Genomic DNA, 24,791 nt, shown 5'->3' with positions numbered 1-24,791 from the left:
AATGCAGATGAATGGACAGCCAACAAAACACAAGAGAGCGGGGGATTTGCATACGGACAATTGGCTGGCTCGCATTAATGCACGGGGCCGCGCTTTCTGTGCATCTGTAATCGCCGTGGAACTGGATACGCGGTCCGGTAAAACCAGTTCTGCAACACGGGACCCTCCCCTTCCTGACACGCCAGTGGGGGGCCCTCCCCTCCCCTACCCCCTCGATCCCCTTTCGCACCCCCCCCCCCCTTGTCCAGTCGCCTCCTCTGACAACCCACGCACTCGCAAAGTTTCACTGCCGTGTAATGCGAGCCGCCAAGGCTGCCCCAACATATTTTGATTTTTCTCCAATCGTATCCCAATTGAGCTTTTGATGTCATGTCGCCGGCGTTAGGGAACGGTCTGCAGACGTAGATAGCATAAAACTACATCTAAAATTGTATGCACACTGTGTAGGAATACTTACCAAAGCCGCCGTTCTATATCAAGTAATATTTGCTGTATGAAAGTCAAACTGATCATTCAAATTCTCATGGCAGGAATGCAGTCAAATTACCTGAAAATGACAATTCTTAAAATTTGTACTTTGTTCTGTGCAGTTATTGGTGACTGGATTCAGACAATCCACCCACTAACCTTGATTGAGAACCTGGTTTCATCAAAGGCCGCTGTCAGGATGTTTGAACCCAAGATCACAGCTGATGCTCGTTTGCATCTGAGCCACCCATCCGACATATCCTGATTTATTTTATTAATTAGCATTCTTCATTTTCCAATGCTTCACGACAGCCAAATACCATTGGTGCCACCACGCCTAACCATCACTTCTTACGCAGGTTTTTAGCTCTATTTACCGAAAGACCCAAAGAATATAACATACGGTCAGACGACATACGGAGAGACCGACATACATCCAGCAGCTGTTGTAGTCAACACACAACCGCCAAAGGCTGCTCACACAACCGCCAAAGGCTGCTCTCACAGCCGGTCGCGCCAGCTTCAACGCCACCACGCAACCCCCGATGAACCGCCCATTGATGCCACTCCGATGCTCGTCTCGATAAAAGTCTCCTGCCGCATCCTGCCCACGAGCATCGTGTCCCTTGCCACAACGGCTTCTCGGCCATGGGAGGAAGCTGCGTGGCTTTCCAGACATGCTCTCATCTGAACTTCCACGTGGCTTACGCTGTCCTCATACGAACTCATTGTAATTTCGGACAATGGCTCATGTAAAAAAAAAATGTTTATAATGTTGGCCTATTTTTCAAAGTAAATATTTAATCGTTTGGGGGTCTCCATGCTCAAATTAGCGTTACACGGTTCATGATTTATCTTGATAGCCAGTTGTTGAAATGCCACGTTCTCATGACAGGGGCCAGTCGAGCCATATCATCACAACGATTCGATTAAGCGACGATGTCCTTTCAATCTGCAATCCAGAGGATCGTCGGTTCAATCTGCTGGCCTGGCAGTTGAAACATGGGCGGGCAGTATGACATTGAGCAAAGCACAGTCAGTCAACCAACAGGTCGTGTGCGATGTGGTGAAGTGTGGGTCTCCTCCCCACCTCTTCCAAGACAACGGATCGCCAAAGAAGAGTAGGCCAAGCAACTTGTGCGACCCTATATAGGGGCTCACGATAGCTCCTTCTCGTGGAGGCCGTTCCAACAACAGTTGGGTGAGGAATCAAAACTAAAAACTGTTTTTTGATTCTACCAGATAAGGTCCACTGAGCTAAATCTCTTTGTTCAGAAGCGATCTGCCTATCACCAGTGATAGCTGAACGAAGTGGCTTATCACGTGGAAATGTATCGCAGCCAAACACTCTATAAAAAGCACGTTTCTAAATGTTGTAGAGAGAAAAAAGGCAGTGAACCCTGGAGAAAATCCAAACCACCATGGGGAGGACATGCCAAACTTTAAATATGCGGGCATCGTCAGGGTCGGGATCGAACCCACGACCTCCTGTAAACCAAAAATCAAGTGTCAGGCTGCACCGTTATCCTCTTTATAACACTGCCAACACGGTAAAGCCCCTTTGAACAAGGGGCAGGCTCTTTTAAACATTAACTTTTATGACATTTCTGTCAAGGTATAAAGCTACCAGTATTGTTGTGACTACGAGCCCGAGTTGACTGTTTAAACAGCAGTTACCGGGTGTACCCCAATTCTGCTGTGATAATCGCACAGGTTGCACGAAGCGTACCTTTAAAGAGAAAAAAAAACCCAGTGCTTCATTTCACTAATTTCGGCAATGGCCATTAACCGTCGCCCAAGGAGGGTTGCAGATGGGGCTTCTTTTTGTTATTCTAGAAGTTCCCTCCCGCACCAAAAAAAAACAAAAAAAACAGGAGTTTTTTTTTGTTTTGCCACATTGTAAAACACGTCAAAGAATCGCCCCTAACGCGCTCCCGTCTTTCACCACAGCCGGCAGTCCGGGTGGGTGGGGGCAGAAGCGGTGGTCGTTCATGTGAAGTTCGCTTTTAAACGCGGGGGGAGGGGGGGACTTTTTTCACGCCAGGTCAACGCGTTTGCCGGATTGAAACTTTGTCTTCACGAGGCCACCACCACCACCCAACCACCACCACCACCCAACCACCACCACCACCACCCAACCACCACCACCTCCACCCAACCACCACCACCTCCACCCAACCACCACCACCACCACCCAACCACCACCACCTCCACCCAACCACCACCACCTCCACCCAACCACCACCAGCACCACCCAAACACCACCACCCAACCACCACCACCCAACCACGACCACCTCCACCCAACCACCACCACCACCCAACCACCACCACCACCACCCAACCACCACCACCAGCCAACCACCACCACCTCCACCCAACCACCACCACCTCCACCCAACCACCACCACCTCCACCCAACCACCACCACCACCCAACCACCACCACCTCCACCCAACCACCACCACCTCCACCCAACCACCACCACCACCCAACCACCACCACCACCACCCCAACCACCACCACCTCCACCCAACCACCACCACCACCACCCAACCACCACCACCACCACCCAACCACCACCACCTCCACCCAACCACCACCACCTCCACCCAACCACCACCACCTCCACCCAACCACCACCACCACCACCCAACCACCACCACCACCACCCAACCACCACCACCACCACCACCCAACCACCACCACTACCCAACCACCACCACCTCCACCCAACCACCACCACCTCCACCCAACCACCACCACCACCCAACCACCACCACCTCCACCCAACCACCACCACCACCCAACCACCACCACCTCCACCCAACCACCACCACCTCCACCCAACCACCACCTCCACCCAACCACCACCACCTCCACCCAACCACCACCACCACCCAACCACCACCACCTCCACCCAACCACCACCACCACCCAACCACCACCACCACCACCCAACCACCACCACCTCCACCCAACCACCACCACCACCCAACCACCAACACCACCCAACCACCAACACCACCCAACCACCACCACCACCCAACCACCACCACCACCACCCAACCACCACCACCACCACCCAACCACCACCACCACCTCCACCCAACCACCACCACCACCACCCAACCACCACCACCACCCAACCACCACCACCTCCACCCAACCACCACCACTACCCAACCACCACCACCTCCACCCAACCACCACCACCACCCAACCACCACCACCTCCACCCAACCACCACCACTACCCAACCACCACCACCTCCACCCAACCACCACCACTACCCAACCACCACCACCTCCACCCAACCACCACCACTACCCAACCACCACCACCTCCACCCAACCACCACCACCACCCAACCACCACCACCACCCAACCACCACCACCTCCACCCAACCACCACCACCACCCAACCACCACCACCACCCAACCACCACCACCCAACCACCACCACCACCACCCAACCACCACCACCACCCAACCACCACCACCCAACCACCACCACCACCACCACCCAACCACCACCACCCAACCACCACCACCACCCAACCACCACCACCTCCACCCAACCACCACCACCCAACCACCACCACCTCCACCCAACCACCACCACCACCCAACCACCACCACCACCCAACCACCACCACCACCACCCAACCACCACCACCTCCACCCAACCACCACCACCTCCACCCAACCACCACCACCTCCACCCAACCACCACCACCTCCACCCAACCACCACCACCACCCAACCACCACCACCACCACCCAACCACCACCACCACCACCCAACCACCACCACTACCCAACCACCACCACCTCCACCCAACCACCACCACCTCCACCCAACCACCACCACCACCCAACCACCACCACCTCCACCCAACCACCACCACCACCACCCAACCACCACCACCACCCAACCACCACCACCTCCACCCAACCACCACCTCCACCCAACCACCACCACCTCCACCCAACCACCACCACCACCCAACCACCACCTCCACCCAACCACCACCACCACCACCCAACCACCACCACTACCCAACCACCACCACCTCCACCCAACCACCACCACCACCCAACCACCAACACCACCCAACCACCACCACCACCCAACCACCACCACCACCACCCAACCACCACCACCTCCACCCAACCACCACCACCCAACCACCACCACCACCACCACCCAACCACCACCACCACCCAACCACCACCACCTCCACCCAACCACCACCACTACCCAACCACCACCACCTCCACCCAACCACCACCACCACCCAACCACCACCACCTCCACCCAACCACCACCTCCACCCAACCACCACCACCCAACCACCACCACCACCACCCAACCACCACCACCACCCAACCACCACCACCACCACCCAACCACCACCACCACCACCCAACCACCACCACCACCTCCACCCAACCACCACCTCCACCCAACCACCACCACCCAACCACCACCACCTCCACCCAACCACCACCACCCAACCACCACCACCCAACCACCACCACCACCCAACCACCACCACCACCACCACCCAACCACCACCACCACCACCCAACCACCACCACCACCACCCAACCACCACCACCACCCAACCACCACCACCACCCAACCACCACCACCACCACCCAACCACCACCCAACCACCACCACCACCCAACCACCACCACCACCACCACCCAACCACCACCACCACCACCCAACCACCACCACCACCACCCAACCACCACCACCACCCAACCACCACCACCACCACCCAACCACCACCCAACCACCACCACCCAACCACCACCACCCAACCACCACCACCCAACCGCCACCCCTCTCGGGCTGTCAAATCTAACATCCTTGAGCCCTGCCGTCTCTCTCCAACACCCGGAGGAAGGAAGTTGTGGGCCCCCTCTGGGCGTGAAAAAATAAAAGGCCGCTTGTAATTTCACACTTGCACTGGGGGTGACAAAAGGTGTGAAGATGAGTGTGGACAGTGTGGTGAGAGCCAGGCGAATTATCCTAAATGTGTGTGTGGAGGGGAAGGGGCGCATATATTTAGCTGTGTAGTACCGATGAAAATAATTACATTTGTATGAACTATCAGCAAGTTGTTGAATGTATATGATGATTATGCGTGAAGTATTAGTCATATTTGTTAAGCATGCCTTCATTCTTTCGCCTCTTAAAATCGATTCCTACGCTGGCAATACATGCATCGAGCAGTGTCTGTAAGAATCGTCGCATGCACTTGGGTCACGTGACTCCAGCGGCCACGAGAGGCTCCCCATGTAACAGTGGCAATGAAGAAATAATTGTTGTTGAATTAAATTGTAACTTCAAAGTAAGACTACATTGGATCTTTACATGAAGACTATTCATGTGTAGAATAGTCAAAACGAAAGTAGCTCCATCCTCGAACGAGCCTTTGGCAGCACTCATCACCGGTGGCATATTAGTCCCAACAGAGGAAATTCCACATTCACATGGCAAAAGCCAGTCGACCCATACGCACGATAGAACTCGATACAAACACTGGTAGCCGCCAAACGGAAAAGTAGACATGTCAATGGCTTGAGCCAGAAATGTATTGAATGAAGCTGTGGAAGCTGACGAGTTAAATGCAGTGTACACCTTGTTCAAGTGCCACACGAGGATGGACGAAGCAGCGTTTGACATTTGGCGAATTCTATTCCTTGTGCTGCACGTGAAAGAATCTCGCCCAAAATGCAGATCTGGTGCAGAGTCAACAGCAGTGAAGGTCATAAAAGGTGCATTTGTGCCCAGTCGCCAGAAGTGAGAACGGAGCCATTATCTCTTTACGTATGGTAAAACACATTGTTGCTGCTTCAGTGGATATACACAGTGCATGCAAAGTGGAGTGGTGGCATAGCGATTAGGGCACACTTCACTAAGACCCCAACAATCTCGGTTCCATTCCTAGTAATACAGTTGGTTGTCTGAACTTGGCCTTGGTCTACCCCTAGGTCTACTCAGCCAAAGTTAGTATCTGGTGTGGTTTGTCAGCGTTGGCCACACAGAGGTGATGTTGCTGGCTCGAACTGCGAGTTGTTCAAGAGCTGCTGCATTGCAGCGATGGACTGAAACCAATCTGCGTGGAGCTTCGAGTGTTAATCCCCTTCACATGTGTATGGGGTTATTTTTTCCTGGTACTACAGTTTCATCCCACATGATGACAACAGACTCATTCGTGGAATCAGTCAGCGAGGCTTTCCTGGATAAATCAAGGGCATTGTTGCTATTCTTAGTAATTGAGGTCAAGCAGTGGAGCATTGCTTCGTGCACTCCACTTATGAATCCAGCGACTTGAGTTTGATTCCCCAACATGGCAAACATTGGTTTCATCTAAACTGGTCCCGAGCCCCCCATTCACCAAATGGCAGGGACCAGTATGGTGAAGTATGGTCAATCAACCCCCAAGAAACAGCATGGCATGGGCAGAGATCCATTCATTCCATAACATAGGGTTGCAAATGATACGTTTAATTCGTTTTAGTCATTATTTAGATACAGGAAGTTTGGGCAAGGGCGACACTGGCAAAATCACCGACTGGTATACAATAACAGCGTTTGTAGATATTAACTGAGAGCGACAGTTTACTTTGTGTGTAGGGCTACGACTTGGACTTTGTGTGTGTGTGTGCACACACATACTTGTACGAATTATTTTCAACAGTGGCGGAGTTGGTAACAGGTTGTGTTGCGATATCAGCGGGGTTTATTTCACGACATTGTGAGCTGGTACTTGCACGCGCTAAAGTGTGAACACTCTGGCGAGAGAGACAAAGGTGGTCGGGAATATGTCACTGTGATGTATTGGCCATCATTGATTTAAAAAAAAATGTTTCCAACAGCACTAAACGCAAGCCATCCAACCAGGCAGGAAATTCGTAACCATGTCCAAATGCGATGAATAACACTGCTGAAAGTAGGAGAGGCAACACTGTCAGTTGATATTTCAAACGCTCGTTCATGGAATTGGCCAAACATTCCGATGCAAGACACTCCTGGTAGAGTCTGGAGACACAGTGAGGCTGTCCTGGCTAAATTGAAAGCGTTATTATTTTAACTCGGACACGACTACTCCTGGTCAGCGTGGAAGAGTCTTCCAAACTGCCTTCTGGAGGGGCTTTCAAGAGCTTCCTCTTAGAAGACCCCCTTCTGCCAGCAGGAACACAATCAAGCAATCGCAGGGCTGGACATTTTACCTCATTATACTTTAAACTATCTTTTAAAAAAATGGTTGATTAAAAACAAAACAAATACACTGGTCAACAAAAAAAAACATTTTTTTTCTGGCCTGGACTTTTGCAGCTGTTTTAGACTAATTTCAGGGTGCTGATTCCAAATCTGATCTCAGATTTGCTCTATCATATCATTTTTATGCTATCGGCATAGCCCATTTTCATTGATTTTACCCGAAATTAACTCTGTCACTTATGATTGCAAGTTGTTGCGAGTCGGTGACTGCTTTAGTGTTAACATATGGTGCTGTATTTTTAGGATAGTGTGTTTATAATATCATTTTATGTAGATATCCACATTTATTTAATATGTTTCTTCTGCGGTTTTTATTGAAAATGCAATATTTGATATCTCAAAAACCTGATCTGATAGACAAAAACTGGTGCCAGATTTGGAATCAGCACCCCAAAATTACCTTAAAACCGTTGGAATACCTTATGCCAGAAAAAGTGTGTTGACCAGTGATATGAATCGGTCAAATTGCATTGCCGCTTAAACTTACAGTGGGTTATGCATATCTCTCCAGTTGTGGCCCCTTGATAAGTGATGCAAATTGCTTTTAGCTAATTTAGCGGCCCACTACCGCCACTGGTTAATGTTTGTTGATTTTACTTCAACAACCCTCCAGGTGATGATGGGCTGAGTCTACCCTCGACTGGATATGAGCTTTGCGACCTTGAGTTAGCGAATGTGGCGCTTTAATCAACAGCACACAAGTATTAAACTCCATACACTACGAATTGTGTATGGACTAAATATTACAATTCATCCCAAGTTTCTAATCCCCCTCCCAACCCCTTGCCCATATCCGAGCTGTTCCCTCAGTACACATCCTTGGAAGTGCACTTTGTCGTCACCCAACACACTCTCACTGCTATTAGTGCCTCCGTAAAATATCTGGCACTCGTAGGCATTAGGTTTGTATGGTAAACAAAACCTGGTTCACTCTACATTCCATGCTGCAGCCAAAGGTATGGCACCTCCCCGGTACATATGCCCACCTCTCATTGTGGCTGTTTTCATCGCTGGGCAGCATGCTTCAACTGTACATACGTATGTTAAACTTCTTCTCCATCATGCGTAGCCAACCACGCTAATCGGACACCCACAGACTGCTGAAAAATCAGCAGAAAGTTTCTACTGATTTTACGTTCAACTTTGACATTTTGTACCCGCTCCCCCCCAAACCTTGACCCCGTCACCCCCGGTCGCAATGGCGCTCACCTCTTCGTGCCTGGCCAAGCTGCCTCTCCCCACGTGTCCCCTCGTTACCCCTCTCTCTAGCCATCTTCACCCCCACAATCCCATTAGTACCCCCGACCCCCTAAGCCTTACCCCATTCACTCTGGCAGCCGCGCCACGGCGGCGAGATGTTAACTGCCTCGCCTGGTATACCGGAGGTCGTGAGTCAACCTAAAAGTGGGCCAGGCCTCGTACATGTCCACGCAACCAATTACCGCTGGTGCAGCATTCGGCGACAAACGCTCCATCGCTGCAAAGCATGAGAAGCAACAAGCGAGCGCATCCCCCCCATCCGCCCGTGTGATATTCGCACTGCATTTCCCCATTCGGCATTCTTGCGGCACAGCGACACTTCCGGCAGCAGGTCAACGCGAATGCCCCGCGCCGTCATCGCCGGGGCTCACGGTCGACATTGGCCTTGGTCGCCCCAGCGCTATAAATAGCTTCACGACAAAAAACAAAAGCGGCGGCCTCGTTGCTCCATAGGGCCTTCAGACGCGGGACATGAATCAAGGTGCGGCGGCGGTTGTAGGTTGGCCTCTGTATTAACAAGTGGATCTGGGGTACCTGGAGAGCTCCGGGTAGCGGGCGGGGAGGGGTCTGAGTTAGTGCACCAGAGGAGCATCTTTCCCACCCCCGTGCATCTTCAGACACGAACACAGATCGATGGCCAATCGCTGGCCAAGGCACGCGGAGGCAACAGAAATGACGGATCGTCTGCAATCTCGGCGCGATTGGAATGCGGGCACCGTCAATGCCGCCCCGAATGGCGCGATCTATCTAGAACTTGACGCTGTGAGAACAAAAAAAGTACCACGGGCCGGGAACACAGACCTCTTATACAACAATTAGGACCTGTGTATGTATGTTGAACTTCGTTTGTGCTGTACGTAGCCAAGCGTGCTAATCGGAGGTGCGATCTGTGCACGTGGATGCTGCTGCTGCTGCGGTGTAATGGTTCATATACTGGAATTGGTTGGATTCGGTTCGAATCCAAAAAAATGTAAAAAATATATATTTTTTATTAACTTCTCGCCTCTGGCCAGCCAGCAGTATAGATGGATACGTGCCAGTTAGTTGATCGGCAGGTTGCTTGTGAAGACGTCTAGTCGAGCGTGGAAGAGTAGACCAGATATCCTCAAAAGGGGGCCCACTAGAGGTACCTCTAGTGGTGGCACTTCGGCCAGCAGTGCAGTGAGCGAGCAGTTGCGGGGCTGCTCCCGCTTGGCTTAGCAGTAGCGCATTCACCGCTTGCTGCAGAGGTTGACGGTTCGAATCCAGCCGCTGCCCTGGTTAACACTGAGGCGCCATGGTGGTGTGATGTAAACTACCTCACCTGGTATACAGGAGGTCGTGGGTTCGATTCCGACCCTGATACCTGTATATTTGGGGTTTGCATGTTCTCCCCGTGGTCGTGTGGATTTTTCTCCGGATCCTTCGGTTTTTACCTCCACATATAGAAACGTGCTTTTAGAGTATTTGGCTGCTATAAATACCCACATGATAAGCTACTTCGTTGAGCTATAATTTGTGGCCAGGTCGCTTCTGAACAAAATAGCTACATAGCTCAGAGGGCCTTGCTGGTAAAATAAAAGCCAAACGTTTAGTTTTCGTTTAAATACTGCGTGCATAATAACCATCATACACAACGTCTGTTTCACATTGAACATTAAAGATCCCCTGACCTCGTTCACAAGAGAAGGTCATTGTGTGCCGGCGTCACGATACAAATGAACCAAATTCGAAGACTTCCTTCCCAAATTCTTCAATTGGGATTATGCATAGCAATCATCGCCCCATACTGGCAGAGTAATGCCCCGTTTCTCTCGTGCAAATTGAGACTACCCTGGTCTCGTGAGTTCTCATCTGGTTCATCAAAATAAAGGTTGGCAATCCAAATTGAGTTGTTTTTTTCAATGCTAGCATATACATTATCATAATCTTTATTCAAACTGGAGGAATCCTATGAGCGATGGAGCTCTTTTTTACATGATTCCAGTAGGACAACAAAGACATGGAAGCTAACAAAAAAAAACACTTAAATAGGCCGCTAACAATCCGAGCAGGAAAGGCCGAGAGATTCTAAAAAGGAATCTCTGATAAATTAATTGGCCGAACAGGAAAGCGAGCAAGTGCCGTTCTGCATCAGGGCACACCGCCGCCTTTAGCTCCCGAACACAGCGGCAATTCAGCCGTCGTGACACAAACTTTAAATACAAACTACAGGCAGCGACTGCAGTTTCCTGCTGTGGGAGCGCGTCCTGTAAGCGATGACGGTCGTTGTCCAAGTGTCACTTCGAGGAGCTTACAGCTGTTGAAGTTTGTAAACTAATTGAAAAGTTTAGTGTCTTGTTAATTTGGTGAAACATTAAGAGGAGAGTACATTTTGAGCAGTGCGTTTATATAAAAAGAGTATTAAAGAAATGTGAATTTAATTTTGGATGTTTTGGGATGATGAATAATCGAAACTATAATTTTGAAAATTATCTCCATGCATTTTCATAGACTTATGGTGTGTATATTCCAATTACCTGCTATAGTAATACAATTGAATATTTTTATTTATTAACTTTGTTAATTATGTGGTTTGTATTAATTTTATTCTGTCGATGGTGAGCACAATGGTGAGCAAAACGCAACTTACACTCCAGAGCTTACGGCTTACATTATATCATCCGGCAGGGCTGTTAACCCACCCCCACCTCCTCCACCTCTGTCCACCCAGCAGTATAAGTGGGAACACCACCACAGCCGACTGGCAGGTTCTGTGTGGTGGGGTAAAGTGTGGGCACACTCCCGTCCCATACAGCGGTGGAATTAAGAATCTTTGTTTCAGTTGACAATGTTGCGATGGCAAACACTTGTGTCGAACTAAATAAATGTTAATTCTAGATTTGAAGCTTTCGTGACTGCAAGGATTCATACTCTTAGTTCTTTCGGTAAAGTCACGTAGGTAAAAAATGAAATTAAAATTAATAAAAATAAAACAATAAAAATCACGACGTTTCGGAGGCAACACAAGTCTCCGTCATCAGGTGGGACCGTTTTATTTTTATTAATTTTAATTTCATTTTTTACCTACGTGACTTTTACCGAAAGAACTTATTGAGCTGCTATGCTTCAGGAGGGGAAACAACTAAAATAAGCCCTGCGATCACTCAGTAGGGCAAAGCTTCAGAGATTGGCAAGGCATTGCTTTTTAAAGGTTAAATGGAGAGACGCACAATGAAGTTGGTTGGCTGCTCGAGCAACGATGCCAACGGACCGGAAATAAAATGAGAAAGTCAATTTATTTTGGCCGAGCACGTGCGATGGTTAAAGTTGATATCGCGCGTCGCGGCGCACACGATGCGAGAAAAGTTCACTTCTCCTACAAATGGTTAGGAGGGCATTTGCTTTGACATGCGCGATGGATACACACAGCTCACGGGCGCGCGTCAGCCAATGATGTTGGCCGTAAGATGAGCTGTGCATGGCGTGTCTTCGTCTGATAAAATTATTCTAAAAACACATTTGGAACACGATTGTGGGATCAAAAAAAGTATGTTTTTATGCACTCGCATGCAATGTCATTGAGCCGAATGGTTCCTGTGTAATAAGTAGCACAAGGTCAAATGATTAAAAAGGAGTAAGTGTGGGAGTCTTTTGTTGTTAGTATCAAGATGATAAAAAAAATGCTGTAGACTTCCTGGCAATAATACAGAAGGTTCAAACTAGTTTCGAAAAATTTAGCAATATTTGGAAGAACGCAATAAACCAGGTGCAGTGTTGACTGTTTTGTTGGCCGACTCTCTGTGTTGTATTGCATTATTTTTCCAAGTTTCCTATGTTTGTTTTCTCATTCATTTGTACCTGATGATGGTTGCTTGTGTTGCAATCGAAACGTCGTATTCTATTACAAATCTATTTATTTATTTCTACTGACTTTACCGAAAGAACCAAAGAGTGCATCTATTGTTAGGCATCAAGTCTGCATTAACCACGCGTGCTCGCGTTAAAACATGCAAGCAAACATGCTTTGACAATGTACACATTGCCCTTGAACATGATTGTCTCGTCATTACATATATCATAAAAAAAAAGTTTTCACAGAGTGCAAAGGCAACTGACACATACTTTGCCCAACTTCAACTCCCCCAGGGTGCAGTGCGAGGGCTGCCACACCGCCTGTGAGGAGGGGTGTTGTCACGTGTTGTGTATTGTCGGGGGGGGGGGGGGGGGGCACGTCAGGGGCGGCAATGAAAAACACTGGTCTCGTGGTGAACGCACTGCGCTATCAACACGTCCACCTCGACTTTGATTCACGGCTAGCAATATCTGAATCTACCCTCGGTGCCCCATTACCCACCCGCACTGAGCCAACCTGGTGGAGTACTGTCAAACAAACCCCTGCGACCAAACGCGGCGTGGCGTGAGCCTTCGTCTTGCAGTGGATTGCCAGTGAGCTGTCCATCATTACTGCTTCACCTAATAATATCATTACTTTTACTGACAAATTGTCTTGCTAACGTTTGCGACCGCGTGACGCTGTCGGAGCAGAACAGCTCCTTCGCGCCATTGCCATGGAGCGGCAACCAACATAACAAGAAGAGCCCCTTTTTTTCAGTAAAAAAACTAAATATTTCAAGAGCAGCAATGCATGTAAATATGTGGTCCTTAATAGATAAAGTCATGAAACAAGTCCTTGAAGAGCTGCACGTGGCTGCGGATCCGCAGGCTGCCGACCCCTGGCCAAGGCCAAGCACCGAGCCATCGAACAAAGACGGCGATCGCATCGCGCGCTTTCAGGTGCGCTTCTGTGACCGTCTCGATCGCTCTTCCTGCCGATGTCAGGAATCCACTGGAGCCATTCACTTTTCAGCGTGGGTTGAACGCTCATTCCTTTCGAACCGATAGGCACGGTTGTCAACGTGCGGCGCGAAAGAAGTTCAACACACACAAACGTGCACCGTGCAGCGCAACTACTACTTATCCCACCTCGTTTTGTGAAACTGGCTTTCGGGTAACGACACGCACACACATGCACAATTACATGCGTACACCCGGCAACGATACGAATCCACGGACTTACCACCGGACCGCACGCCGGACCGTGCGTCGCGTGCCCAACCACCCCCCCCGCCCAGCCCCCACACGTGCCCTCTCTCACCTTGGCACCCCTCCTCCGCCTGCTCGTAGCCGGGGCCGCAGACGCACCTCCCGATGGGCACGAGCCACTCGCCGTCGACGCTGCAGAACATGCGCGGCGCCTCCTTCTCGACCGAGTTGTCGACGCACGCCCCGCGCACCTCGATGAGCGAGGACGAGTCGGCGCCCGTCACCGTGTCGGGGAAGACGGCCAGGCCGCGCACGGTGCGCGGGCAGCGCTTGTAGTAGACGCGCACGGAGACGAGCGCGATGCACGCGCCCACATCCTGGAAGGCCAGGTGGAAGCCCTTCTTGGCGAGTGGGCCCACGTCGCGCACTTCCGTGTTCAGCTTCATGATGCGGCCGCCCAGGTCGATCTCGGTGAAGCTCTCGTCCGCCGCGATGGTGTCCACCTTCACGTACTGGCTCTCGTGGATGCCGGACACGCGCTCGCTGTCCGACTCGTGGTAGTAGACGTTGAAGGTCTCCTTGCACGTGCCCGGGATGCCCGGGATGCTGTTGCAGTCGCGCAGCGTGAACTTGAGCTCGAGGAAGACGCGCTGGGCGCCGCCGCGCGTGATCCAGTTAGTCCGCAGCCAGTTGTTCTGGTTGGGCTTCATCACGTGGCAGACTTGGTACGTCCGAATGGGCGTGTAGAACTCATCGTACCCGCTTATTTCTTCCCACTGTGTTTGTAGGGGCGGGGTGACAGAGGAGGTTGGTGGGTGGAGCGTGGGGGGGGGGCGATATTTTTGTTAGTGAAATTGGAAGATCGGGAGTTTAAAGTCTCATGATTAGAATCAGAATCGTTATTTATAGCTGGGGAAAACTGATGAGCTATGAATATTTTTTTTTCACAAATGTCCAGTTGCAGCGGGTCATATTATCGGGTCGATTCAGCTCCTTGTCACCCCAGGATTCACATTGCGAGCACCACTTTGTAAGGAATCGACAACGGTTGCTCTATGGCATATTGGCCCCCGCCATAGGAATGTGCAATTTCCACCAATGGCTTAGGATGGGAAATTAGATGAGCACCTCCAAATGCTCAATCGAGCATTATGGCACTCTGACTTGTAATTCAATCTTTGGCCTCTATGTACAGTACTTTTATATAAGATTCACAATTGGATACCTCAGCATCATGCAATTTAGTCGCCACACAACAAAATATATAGATTCATCAAAAGATGTATTATTTCATGGTCATCGTGGCACAGATTGAATGTTGTCCTTCGTCACACCTCCGATTAGCACGGTTAGCTTCGGAGGGTTCGAAATAAGCTCAACGTGAGCACGTACAAACGAGACCGTAGATTAGAGACCATTTTTGGTGACTCGAGTACCAATGTAGAATCGGGGGTTGACTGACCTCGACCTTTTGGACCCTATGAGTTCCACTGCTGCCCAAGGACATGGGAGAGACAGTTACTTCCATTCGATCAGATTGCCGGCCTGCCATACAAAAATAATGTACATGCCCAGGCTACAACTGCACAATAGATCACATTCAGGGAAACACAAAATGGAGATTGTTTCGTGTCTTGGAAGATCAATGAGACGTTAAGTTGATAGGCAGACGGCTGCGCTACATTGTGTTCTATTTCTATACGTTTCAACCCAGCCCTACATGTATTTGTCCAAGTGGAAATAATACAAATGATAATTGAACAGTCTATTGATGTAAATTAAAAGCACATGGAGATGTGCCCACATTTTAAAGGACAGCGGCCCGTTTCGGCCACAAAAAATGCATTATGTTACGGCCAAGACTAACGTTACTGTGGTGTAATTGCACAATTTTAGGCACGCCTTTCATTGCCAAACTCGGCTCTAATTAAAACATCGCAAAGGCTCTTACAATGTTGTGGGTTTAAAACTCAATCAGTTTGAAAAATATCACTTCACCCTGCTGTCTGGCTGTGCTACACGTGTGCAACTTTTAACTCTAAAAGCGCTTTGCTATGTCATCAAATTTAAACTGCGATTTGGTGCCATTCAAATTGCCTTGCTGATTGGCTGCTCAATGTGAAATGCATGTTACAGAGACTCCCTTACTTACGAACAAAGTCGATTTGTTCGTAAGTCCAACTTTACTCCTGTCGATTCCAAACATGTTGTACGGGCATGTACACTAAACACGGGGAAATGGATTTAAAAGTTGTGTAATCTCCTGTAGACGTAGATGCCACCGGTTCTTCATGTTCTAGAGAAGTAGATGCCACCACCGACATCTATTGCGCGGCGGTTGAACTTACGACTCTCGGTCTGAACAGGCGACTGGACATACCGACAGGTTTGTTCGTATCTCTGAAAGTTCGTATGTCGAATGTTCGTAAGTAAAGGAGTTCCTGTATTAACATAAATTGCAAATGGGAGCGCTATTTGGTTTCGTTTTTGCATGCGAAAACGCGTACTATATATTCACATATCAAGGGCTGGGAAATTAACTCACCCTGTATTATATCCTCTGTAAAAAAAAACTATAATAGCAATAATGTAAATTCTTTCCCGGAAAAAAAGGCTCACAGCATCCTCCCCGGATATGGTTTGGCACCACAGTCCTGCACAACTGTGTTGTTTGTGACCGAAAACCGGAGTGCCCGGAGAAAACCCACAGTTACGAGGTGGTGCCACTCAGCACCGCCATCTCCTGACCACCCCTGGCATCCCCATGCCAACAAAACACCTGGTGGTGGCACCTGGTGGTCACTCATCCAACGACCGACCAGGCCCAAGCTGCTTAGCTTTTTAGAAAATGATCACAATTATTCCGACAATAGTCGCAACAAATTAAACATTATTTTAATGTTTTGCTGAAAATCAGAGGATCTCCTGGTGATCGCTGGCATGTTGTATGAGGGGATGTTTTTACACGATTCCAAGGACTCTTTTAGGACTAAGTTGACCTCGTGGAGGGCCAGTAAACATTCCAAAACCGGTGTACATGGCCGGAAATCAATCCCAAGTTGTGATAAGCACTACACCACCACTCTATACTAAATATAATAAGGTGAAGAACCCCCATATAGCTTAAACTAATGTTGGAGTAAGTGCTGTTGGTGAGCACCTATTAAGGCCGGGACAGCGCACGAGGAGGTGGTGTGGCCAGGACCACGCCTGGCCGCCTTTGGCTCCCCATTTCAGATATTTACACACAGCACCAGCTAATTATTTAAGCTTGAGTCGACCGAGGTTAATGCCCAGGACGAGTTCAATTGATCTCGACCTATACACGCCTTGGCTATGAATCAAAATCAAGTTGCTGTGTTTGTGGCGCGGCGCAATAACCACTGCAGCCACCACTCAATACGACAACGACGCACTCACAAAAACAATGACAAAGATCCCCCCCCCCCCCCGTATGACCTGAACAGACTGTCCTGTTAGCCAGCAGCTATGAAGGCCGGAACGGTACACGAGGGGGTGGGTGGCCAGCACAACGCCCGACCGCCTTTGTCTCCCTAGTGGCAATGCTTGCACACCACACCAGGTACTCATTTGAGGCTGAGTCGACCTAGGGGAGGCCCGGGACCGGTTCAGATAATCGTCACTGGTGTTGGCCGTGAGTGGGAATCGAACTCGTGTCGCCGGGTTCATAGCGCAGCGCGCTAACCGCTGCACAAAAACATACACGCTCACGCAGGCAGAAGAAATTAATTTTAATGAAATGTTTATTTATTTAATTTTTTACCTACGTGACTTTACCGAAAGAACTAAGAGTATGAATACTTGCAGTCACGAAAGCTTCAAATCTAGAATCAGAAGAAATAACATTTGAGCCAAAAAAAAAAAAGCCTGCACTCATACAGTAACAATATCCGTAGGTGGTCCTTTTTTTTCCCTTACCCCTTCAGGCGGCGAGGCAATCCAGCCAAGTTCCTCCTGCGCGGTCTTTGAGTCGAGGATGTTTACTGCAGGAGACAAGGCACAACATTCAGCCCCGAACACCTGGACACAACGTGGGGATGTTGCAGAGCGCGAGAGGCGTGCGAGGGGAACGTCGCTCACACGTCGGGTTAAGACCGAGCGCGAGGTCGGCGAGAGACATCAAGTCAAACACAAAGAGAGTCACGTGTTTTTTTTTTGGTGAAGTGTGCGAGTGAACTCTGCACCAGCAATGGCACAATGCCATGCATTTTCCAATACTCTACTCATGGTAAACCAAGCTAGTAGGGTCGTCTGTCAGAGAACACTAATGGGAAATGTCGTTGTATCACTGAAATAGTATTCTCTGGATTATAAGAGCCCTCCGTATTTAAAATTTCTTATTTTCAGGAGCATTTTATACTCGAGAGAATACGGTGTTAAAAAACAGTAGTTCACGTAAAACAAACGATTATTTAATAATGAGGCTAAACTGTGAAGTATTGTCTTTCCCATCATTGACAGAAAACTGTTTTTATCTCACTAAACCAGTTATATGTTTACAGGCACATTCGACTCAAAACAAACTCCCTCTGTAACTACCGTGGATGGGCCCTCCCAGGCTCCAGGAGACACTTGAAATTCCAATAAGGCCCCGTGGATGTTGTTGAAATCGTATAGGGATTTTTTGTGTTCGTAATGGAAGAGGCTAGAACTTTTCACCCAGAGGTCAGCTGTCTGTGGGAGTCGCTGGCAGCGATCCAGAGGGCCAACTGAGCGCACATGCTCACTGCACATGTCAGCGAGCCAGCCAGCCAGCCAGCAGCTTAGCCAGCTTGTCAATGGGGAAGGGGTGCTGACAAGCTATCCGTCAATAACAATAACACTAATTAGAATGTTACAGTGGTAATTCATTAGAATGCATCCGGAGCGGTGTGTGCTAGCCTTGACTAAAATGTAGAGCCTCAATATCAAAACACACAATACGTGTTTTTTTAATATATATAAGGAATTATGGGAGCGTGAGTGTTGGTAGCGGCTTGTGGAAGCCTTCATCCACCAGTGGATTGAGCATGGCTGATTATAATAATAATGAACACAATTCATATCGTGCGTGTATTTCATGAATTAGACTCATTGTTCGAACGGGAACGCGGAGGCTGAGAAAGTAAATATGTGAGAGCCTGGACAGGTGAGAACTTGAACCAAGTGAGAGACTGAACCAGGTGAGAGCCTGAACAGGTGAAAGACTGAACATGTGAGAGATGGAATGGATGTGAACGTGGACAGGTAAAAGCCTCATCCAGGTGAGAGACTGGTTCAGGCTCTCAGCTGTTCAGGCATAAGGGGAGGTTGAATTATTACATGCTTCATAACCAACATGTGTTCGTTTGCTTATTCACCAATTCAAATTGATTCTCATGGTTGTCATACACACATACAATGAGATCAGATGCAATTATTTCAAATTTAGTCTCTGTGCTATGTCTAATTGGTTTGTGGATGCCTCGCATGGAAAAGTAATAATCAAACGTGGGTTTTCAACCCACATCACGACAGCCTACATGATTGTGCTGAATGTGTATTGTTACCAGTCTACCGAAATTTGCCATCTGCTGAAATGTGGATGTTCAAGATCCCATGGCACCCTTTGTGTGTGCCGATGCCACAGCCCAATGCACCGAACCTGACAACGCAATACAAGTGTGAGCAGATAGTGTTGCGCTGGCAATGTAGAGTGTGTGTTTGACAACAGGTGACACTTCTATTTGGTGATAACATGTTTGTTTACGATACCCACACAGACACGGCCTAAATAGTTGCACAGTGTCATCTGATTTCATCCCTGTTGGTCTCCAAATAATCACAGCTCCATTTTACAGGTGTCCTTTCATTATCAAGCACTCATGGCTGTATAAGCGCAGTTAAAAAGCGTGTGATGCATTTGCCGATACCTGAACTGGATTATAATTTGAGGCCAAGTCACCCTAGAGGAGACCCAGGTCAGCCTCAGATACCATGTATCACATGTGATCTGTGACTGAGAATAACAACCTGATCGCAAGGTTTACGATTTTTTTTTAAACCAGATAAGGCCCGCTGAGCTACACAACTCTTTTTCAGAATCAACCTGTCAACGAATGATAGCTCAACTTAGTGGCTTATAACGTGGACATTTGTAGCAGCCGAATCCTCTAAATGGATGTTTCTAAAATGTGGAGGGAAAAACCGGAGGACCCAGAGAAAAATCCACGCGAACATGGGGAGAGAGACGTGCAAACTCCGAATATACAGCAGGCGTCAGGGTCAGGATCGAACCCACGACCTCCTGTATACCAGGCGATGTAGTTAACATCTTGCCACCGTGGCACCCCTGATGAGGTTAACTCATTATCAATACCATGAGACCCTGGAACCACGCCATGCTCAACTGAGCTCGCACCTCGACTGTGGACTGCCCGAGAAGGAATGTCACATCCCCAGTTACACAGGGGATCGGTTGCAAGTGGGAGATTATCAGTTTGTTCGGAACCTTTGATGCAGACGATGCGCCTCAAATTCGCGCCCTAGAGCAAAGACAACAGTTATTCTAACAAGATTCGCAGGGTTAGTATTGTACAAGGTGGTCCAGATGTATTGTGGCCGTCAATTAATTGACGCCTGCCATTTTTTTTCTTTGAATATTCGTTTCTGTTTTAAATAACCTTACCTAAAAAAAAGATATCCACAACTCGATCTCCCGAGTGGTCAAGCTCATACACCGCACGAGATTATAATTTGAGGCCAAGTCACCCTAGGCGAGATCCAGGTCAGCTTCAGATCACACGTATCACATGTGATCTGTTCCCAAGAATAAACAAAAACTTCATCACACGGTTAGCTCATCATGAACACCACAAGACCCCGGTTCTCTCCCATCAAAATGAGCCCTTACTCAATGCTGTACGGCGAAAGCCACTCGTTTACTGTGGCCGACAGCCTGACTCGCAGATGGACACCTCAAGTGCATTACAATGTAGATTACAGCAGAGCTTTTTTTTAATAATCCTACGGGGTACGGTTAGAGCGACTGTGTGGGTGTAACATAGAACCCTGCAACTGACGGATGCAGCCAGAGAACTTATTCTATTTTTTTTTCGTAATCTGCATCAATCGGGGGGCTTACTGGTCCCAGCCCAACACTAAAGGCCAATTCTCCACGCTTATTTAACGCCGCTGCCAGCAACAGACCCCCTTGTTATGCATGCAGTGGATGTACCGGCGTGTATGTGTATTCCATATATGAAGAAGGAAAAAAAAAATAAGGGCGCCATCTGGGAAACGTTGATGAAAAGTAAGGGATTATAACTAGCAGAGCTGTCATTGCTATGGTTTTGCACATTCAAAACACGGCCGTGTGCTTTGACCTGCAGTAAGGCTTGATGACATGGCCTTTCATGAGTCGTTATTATTCGTAGTACCATTGATAAAGGGGCCGCGTGGGTTTCAAGCGAAGTGGACGATGGCCGTCTTTGAAATTCCGAAATGCAAGAGCGGGTTGGGAAGCAATCGTTTCGCTGAGAGCTCTTGCGTTTCTCAACCCACGATTATGGGAGTTTTTTTTTCTCTCCGCTGGCGAGGGATTTCCCTTTGCCGCTTAGGTGTCTCGTGTCTGCAGAAAAACTATCACTTTAAAGAACTCGAAGAAAGCCCACTTGGCTCAGGATTTTTTTTTTGTGTGTGGACTGCACTACAATTCCAGTGACATGGATTTACTTCCAAGACAGGATTCGTCATCGGTGAAAAGTGGTATCTGAACCCGTGTTGGGCCTCCCCTAGGTTGGCTTAGCCATGAATGCTTACCTGGTGTGTGATGTGCAAACACCCTCACTGCGTAGTTCACCACACTGCTCTGTTATGTTTCATGTCGTCCCGAGTGTGTACTCACTAACAGTACCATGTCCTATGAGCTATATGGTTACAATTGCATTTTGTCAAGACTGTTTCATTATCAATACCACTATTAATATATATTTAAGCTTCTAAGCTATTTGTTGCGTGTGTGCATGTGTGAAAGTGTCTACTCCTAAAGGAGTGAGTGAATATTCAAGTAAATATTTATTTGAACCAGAAAGGAAAAATATATATGGGGTTAACCAACTTAATATTTAAGACAGTTTGTAAATTAGCATATATTCTTCAGTAAACAATTGGTCTCTGCACCACCTGATGTTTTCCTGTGGATGGTTTTCTCATTGTTGAAATAAATAAATGTAAATGAAACGTACCTATTTTAATTATTTATTTACTTACTTATTTTTAACAAAATTAAAGAGTATCCCTTCTCAAATGCTAATTGGGGCAGCGCTCATCACTGCCATCGGGGTGAAGTATATACAGACGAGTTAGACAATATTTGCAGGTTAATTATATAAATAAAAACATTTGTTTATTTTAATGATGAAGTTAAAACTGTCAAGAAAAAAAACTGAAGTGGGCTTGGGCAGGACACGTCGCTAGACTGAAATTGTGAACATTCTACATTCATATGGCAGGTACAAGTCCATCCACAGAACAAAGAGGTACTTGTTTTATTAACCCAAAATGGAAAATGCTCACGTAAGGCAATATATCAATTTCCTGCAATGGGCTTCACCGTACAAACCTTTGAAGGGGCTCAAATATCCTTGAACTTTATTGCAGAGAACTATGCCAGCCACGCCATGGGCACAGTAAAACGCAGCGTGTAGGTTATAGTCTCGTAAATGAATCTGTGAACTCAGTTTGATGGGTTTTTTTTTCGTTTCCACCCCATGTGTATACGAGCGTCGTACGTCACATAGCGTGCTAAATCTCTATAGGTCATGCGGCATGTGTTTAGCAATCATCGGGCAGGTGCAGTGTGTAATGACATATATTTTGTATTCGAGCGAAGAAGCCTAGTCCCCGTGCTGGGTCGCAAGAACTCGAGCTTGCGAAACAATGCCCCTGAGCTTAGTGAAGCGTGTCAGCTGTTCACCCCCTGTCCCTTAGCCTTGTTTATAGAATACGGGATGATCATGGGTTTTCACACAAACATGCTATTGCAAAATGCTACCGTTCAATGTATTTTTGTATTCAGACAATTAAACATCCAAAAAAAAGCATGACGCCTCAAACTTGTGTCATCAATTTGCTGCACAAATGTTGTGTGCAACAAAGTGGTCTTTATTGATGATGGGCTACCAGTGTTGTAACTTTGTAGTGGCTGTGTGCCTAATGACAACGCAAAAAACTATCGGAATCTATCATAACATTTATCTTGATTTGAAGCTTTCGTGACTGCGGGAATCCATACTCTTTGGTTCTTTCGTTTAAGTCGCGTAGATAGAAAATTAATAGATTGCAACGTTTCGATCGCAACACAAGCAACCGTCATCAGGTGAAACAAACAGCATAAAACTGTTCCTACGTCAGCAGTTCTCCTGCTGTGTTTGTTTGTGTTGCGATCGAAACGTCGTGATCTATTAATTGTCTATCTCCGTGACTTTCCCGAAAGAACCAAAGGGTATAACATTTATCACTTCGTCTTTTTACAATTTCCCCATGAATTCACATTACGTTTGTATTCACCAGCCCAACATTGAAAATACTCCTCACTCACCAAGCTCAGCACAATAACAGCAATGTTTATTTACAAGAGACGTGAACATGTTCGTATCGTTTATAAAATGCATCTTTGACGACAGCTAAATAAAGTAATTAATTTAAAAGGAATCCTGCAAACAATGCTTCACAGTGCATCGCCTACGATGCCTTGTGGGTAAATGTGATATCAAATGTGCACATTGGATGGAACTGGAGTTACTCCTGGTAACAATTGTGCACACGAGGAACGCTCTAAAGACATCGGCGTTGATTGATTTACATCGGAAACTGGGAGTATCTCATGCAACGTTATTCAATAATATTGTTCTTGGACGGAGCTAAATGGACAGGCCACGATTCCAGACGTCTTTAAGAGAAGGCAATCAAGGTAGGGGTGCATTGAGAGAGAAGAGATATGTCGGCGACCTACTTGCTTTACTGCCATCTTCTGGCCACCTCGCAGTCCAGCAAGTTAGTGTCAACATGTAGTGTTCCACTCTTAAACGCGAGACATCACAGCGCCACCACGGCAGGCTTGAACAACACGTGTGTTTGTGTGGATGTATGAGTACCATGTGTGTGCTATGCCTCCATTTCATTCGTTATGTCTGCTCTTGTCGATTCGTGTGTTTGGATGTGCTAAGTAGACATGTATGTTCGATTGCACTGGCATGTATTGTGTGTGCGTGCTGTGGGTACATGTTGTGTGTGCTATGACTGTTTCACTATTCTATGTGTTCCACGACCGTCTGGAACGCTCTTCCTTCCAATGTCAGGATGCCAATGGAGCGATGCACTTTCACATCTAGAATGCAAACTCATGTCTCTTGAACTGCTTATTGTGTTTAGTTCTGTTTCCTTACGCCCCCCCCAGCACCTACGATTATCACGGTTGGTTATGTACGATGCGAAAGGAGTTCAACATGCGCGCTATGTTTTACGTGCGGCTATGAGCACATGCGAGTGGGCTACTGCTGAGCTGTTCGATACAGGTCTGAAACTTCGCTCATGTGAAAAAAAAAAACATGTAAAACCTCAGGCGCCCCATACTAGCATTCTCTTGGCGTTCCAGAACTTCGGTCACGGATATTCTCGAATTTAAACACCACCCATGTCCAACCTAATGGCGCCTTCAGAGAACCGTGGGGCTTAAATCATTTGTGTCCTCATTAACGAAACTTCAGGTTCGCG

The 24,791-nt window shown here is 48.0% G+C and overlaps 1 protein-coding gene across 1 annotated transcript in view; it reads right to left on the bottom strand.

The window, feature by feature from the left end:
• The window catches only part of LOC144730699 (ephrin type-A receptor 4-like), a 106,766-nt gene that overhangs the window by 67,557 nt on the left and 14,418 nt on the right, over positions 1-24,791 (bottom strand). Inside the window, exons 2-3 of the mRNA XM_078611390.1 lie at positions 17,976-18,040; positions 14,149-14,812 (exon numbers count right to left, since the gene is read on the bottom strand). Of these exons, the coding sequence (XP_078467516.1) occupies positions 14,149-14,812; positions 17,976-18,040 (729 nt within the window). The remainder of the gene's footprint in view (positions 1-14,148; positions 14,813-17,975; positions 18,041-24,791) is intronic.

This window comes from Lampetra planeri, chromosome 36 (genome assembly GCF_965212315.1).
Source record: "Lampetra planeri chromosome 36, kcLamPlan1.2.h2, whole genome shotgun sequence".
In the NCBI taxonomy this organism is placed as follows: domain Eukaryota; kingdom Metazoa; phylum Chordata; class Hyperoartia; order Petromyzontiformes; family Petromyzontidae; genus Lampetra; species Lampetra planeri.
The sequence above is the reverse complement of the archived record's forward strand: the minus strand, read 5'-3'. Positions and strand labels throughout refer to the sequence as shown.